The sequence below is a fragment of the Arachis ipaensis genome, chromosome B10 (assembly GCF_000816755.2).
Source record: "Arachis ipaensis cultivar K30076 chromosome B10, Araip1.1, whole genome shotgun sequence".
In the NCBI taxonomy this organism is placed as follows: domain Eukaryota; kingdom Viridiplantae; phylum Streptophyta; class Magnoliopsida; order Fabales; family Fabaceae; genus Arachis; species Arachis ipaensis.
Window position 1 is genome coordinate 134,808,015 of NC_029794.2, and position 4,422 is coordinate 134,812,436.

The 4,422-nt window shown below is 33.9% G+C and overlaps 1 protein-coding gene across 1 annotated transcript in view; it reads right to left on the minus strand.

The window, feature by feature from the left end:
* The window catches only part of LOC107622474 (T-complex protein 1 subunit theta), a 5,975-nt gene continuing 3,545 nt past the window's right edge, over positions 1,993–4,422 (minus strand). The window contains exons 9-13 of the mRNA XM_016324381.2: positions 4,242–4,364; positions 4,062–4,156; positions 3,294–3,503; positions 3,020–3,077; positions 1,993–2,359 (exon numbers count right to left, since the gene is read on the minus strand). Coding sequence (XP_016179867.1) covers positions 2,291–2,359; positions 3,020–3,077; positions 3,294–3,503; positions 4,062–4,156; positions 4,242–4,364 — 555 coding nt within the window. The 3' untranslated portion in view covers positions 1,993–2,290. The remainder of the gene's footprint in view (positions 2,360–3,019; positions 3,078–3,293; positions 3,504–4,061; positions 4,157–4,241; positions 4,365–4,422) is intronic.

The following is a 4,422-nucleotide window of genomic DNA, read 5'->3' on the forward strand; positions in this document are numbered from 1 at the left end:
GTCAATGAGTAATAGCTCAAATGACATAGTCTTTCCATACTCAATTAAGAGGTTGCGGATTCGAATTTCCTATCTTTGGTAAAAAAAAAATCTATATAAAACATAAATTGAGAGGGTTTTAGTCTATAATTTCTTTTTTTCCCCTAAGATATTCCTCTTCAAATATTATATTCATTAAAAACTTTTTTTATTTTTAAACTTGACTCAAAATCATTCACTAAGAAAATAAAAAATTTAGGGTGCTTTTAAGTTTAATTTGGATGTTCTTAGTTATTTATAAAGCATTATTAGCTGCTAGAACACTCTAATAGCCAAAAGAAGTTGAATAATATATAAAATCACATTCAAACAACATTGTTGTTAACCTAAAAAAAAGAAACATAACAATAAGAATAGCCTTTAGACCTTTAAAAGCATTTAAATATTCTTTCTTTGTTCTAATTTTGTTCCCAGCATGCTGAATTGTAAGCTAATATCAAATAAGAAAATTCCTTTTGTATCCAAATAATAGAAGCTTACCTGCGACAGGAATTTCAACAGCAAATTCAGTGTAGCATAAGACAGACAACATGGCTGAAATGCCAGAGATAACATAGGACAACACAACAGCGGGGCCCACATGGTTCTTAACCTCAAGTCCTGTTAGGACAAAGATTCCTGACCCAATCACACTTCCCATTCCGAACCATATCAGGTCCCACCAAGATAGTGTTCTCTTCATCTCATGCTGGCTCTGTTTCTTTGCCTCAATTAACTCCACTTCATCCATGGACCGAGCCATGACCCGGTTCACTAATCTTGATGGGGTGTTCATGATTGCTCTTCCGTAGTTGTAAAAACTCTCAAATGACTCTAGCTTTATTGAAGGAGGACCATGATTTTCTGCTGCTGACCTTGAGTTATTGTTTCCGTTTTCATCCATACTAATTGAGACATGATCCAAAGTTTAGCAAAAAAAAAAAAGGTTCTCATGCAATGGATATTATTATTACGAATTCAAAGAATTTTTCTACAGATAATCCAATTGCATATCAAAAACTCCTGCTATTACTTTAAACACTAACAAACTACTGTGATACAAAAAATATTTCTAATTTATGAACCTACCAACCCGTTTTTCAGCCTAACAACCTAATATAAAGTAGCAAAACATACTAATAAACATAAGCATATATTATTTACCTCTTTATTATACGACTTTGCACCAAAAGATGAAAGCCCCAACAGGCCACAACCTTTGAGGTCACACTTAACACTCTATTTGGATTGAAGAAATGGAGAAGGCAAACCAATTTTTTTTTTTTCTGTTTTTCACTTCATTCAATGTAGAACTGCAAATACATTAAAGAGGAATGCTCTATTGTCCGGCAATAAGAAACTAACAAACAAAGGGATGACAACAATTTCTTATGCATTTATTATACAATTGGCAACAAAGTGCACATCGACACAAAATAAGCATTCGTCAAAGTGAAAGGAATATTTTGGGCTCATTCCATAAACGTAGAGCCAAAGGGGATGCAACATAAATTTGATAATTTTCAATCCAAGTTCGAATGAAAACACTAGCTTGAGGAATAATAAAATTTTGTATTTTAAAACGGAATGAATGATCTGCCAAGATACTTATGAAATGGACATTTAGAAAGTGAAAGCAATTAATCAGAAAGCGTCTGTTTTAGTTGCAAATTAATATGGGTCCTTTTCTTGTGTTCGTCACTCTTCAGACTTATTAGGGAAGCAAGATATCAGATAATATTTTGTTATATAATTGATGGAGTATTGTGAAAACGAGTTTATAAATTGAGATTTTGAAAGGAGCAATGAGATTTTCGGAGCCAAATCCTAAATATTAGTTCATTCCAAGATTTTATTTGATGAAATATATATAAAAGAAAGGCTCTAGTCTTTGATGCTTCAAGTAAATTATTCAAGTTTGGCAAGTTATGAGGTAATAACAAATGTGGATAAGGTTGACAATGATGCTTAGCATAGCATGCAAAAAATAATGTAACCAATTAAGATCAAATACGTCCCACAAAGCACAAAGCAATAATGCTCACAGCAAGAAAACGAAACAAATCCATCTGACAGTAAGAACTAAATTTACAGAACCCCATCTTTTGTAAGCTTGTATGGTATTCCTTAGACAATCAAAATTCAAAATTTGTAACATCCCATTACTGACATCAGAAGAAAACAAGATGCCCTATAATCCAAGCTGCCAAGGAAATCATGTCACAATGAAATACAAAATGGATCAAAGAAACATAGTCAAATTCTCATTAATTTAATCATCATCCATGCCGGCAGCAGGTTGCTCTCTCCTTGGTCCACCAGCTGGTTTTGCCATAATGATCTAAAAACATCAAAAGATACAGTCTCCGTAAATTTTCGGCTAGAGCAAAAGGGATGGAACATACATATTCACATAAAATTGTTGATAAATTGCATTCTGGAACAATCAGCAGTCATAATGGATTGGAGTAAGTACAGTATTTTACTTCCAATTAACTACTTAGAACTATATATTCATGTTTAATGACTGTAAAATTCTTGAAAACAAATAAGTTTCTGGGCTAAAATAAAATATCTATGCACAGAAGCAGTGATCCTTAGGGCCTTGAAGAGACTACAGATAGCTCCAAATCTCAAATTACTAGATCCCAATTCCCATTTGGCAAAACAATATCAACACACATACTCTTTGGAATCCACATCATCAATGATACTGAGCCAGATTTTTTAAGACAGATCATGCTTCATAATATACTCATCAACTATCATTAAAAGAGAAAATTTAAATTAAATTGATTGTACATAATTACCAGTTTTAACTGTTCTCATCTTCCTATATTTACTCTCACTCCATTTATTTTTTTTCATTCATTTAATAGGGTTACAAGTAGAAAAATATAGTTGATATTGCCTAAGTTTTCTAAATAAACACTTAATTTATGCTGCAGGCAGTTTAAGGTGGCAAACTGAAACCAACAGAATACTGAATATAACTTATTACCTGATCCACCCGTAGTACAGTGCATGCAGCATCAGCAGCATATTTAAGAGCAAAGAACCTGAGCAGCCAAAAAAAATGATGAATTTTTTTACTCCAGATGGTAGGAGATAAATTCAAGTCTAAGCAGTTCAAAGAAAGCTACATCAATTAACCCTTCATACCATTTTTCACAATTTTACATTAAAAAATTTAAGCAGTTCGCAGCAATGACATTATTTTCTTAGATTAAGGAGGTTTGTAATGAAGAAAAGACACATGTCACGAAGAAACTTACTTAGTCACATGTAGATCCCAAACCCCCATGGTTGACACATCCTTACAAACACCCTCTTCCAGATCAATGCCAACTTTGGTATTTCCTGAGGCATGTTCCGCATACAGAGAAGATATGATCTCCATTGCATTTAGCCCAGCATTCTCAGACAAAGTTCTTGGAATCATTTCAAAACTTTCAGCAAATTTTGCTATAGCGTACTGATCCAAACTGCAAAGCCATTTTGCAAATGTTTATCCCATCCGTAATACAATTATCGAATAAGCATCACATTACACAAAGAAAACAAGTCTTGAAGCATTGAGATGGAGGCTATTTCTCCCGAGCATTAAATAAACAAATAACGGAATCCTTTGACTATTAATCAGGTCGGAATTTCCAAACATTTACGTCCGAAGTCACAACTCAACTGATTATTAAAACATCTAGTGATAAGATGACACAACATAATAACTGCAGCACATACATGATCAGAAGAGTTACTTTTGTAACAAAAGATACACAGGACAAGACAAGATAAAATGAATCTACCAATAACATGTTTAAGTCAAAAGATCAAAGTGCAGGTAACAAGACAAATTGAAACTCAAAAATGTAGATTGAATGCATGTTGAAGCATGTCACTATGATGAAGAGCTTGACTAGACAGTTGCCATAATCTGTGTTCCACTTGTTAAACAGCGGAATTAATAGCAGCACATTGATGAATCCACAAAATGCAAACCCATGTCCTATATATTTAAGACATAAGAGGAAAACATAAGCTACCCTGTCTCCTTGAAAGAAAATTCCTTCACCCTTTTAGCCAATTCAATTTCAGTTGCTGCAGCTCCAGGTACAGTTCGGCTATCCCTGCACATGGCCTGACAAATAATTGCACAAAAATCCCAACTTTAAACAAGAATGATGGGATTCAACTTAGGATTGTAGGCAGCATCCAGAAAATACCTTGTAAGTGTTCACCCCATCATCAACTGCTCTTTCGAGATCATCTAGAATACTGTCGGTACTTCCTCGTAAAACAACAGTGGCCACAGAGTTTCCACCTTCTTCGTTTTTCACTATGGTCACCTACATATCATAGTAAGAGAAAGGGTAAAATCAGAAATTTGGAAAAGAAGAGGGGGGG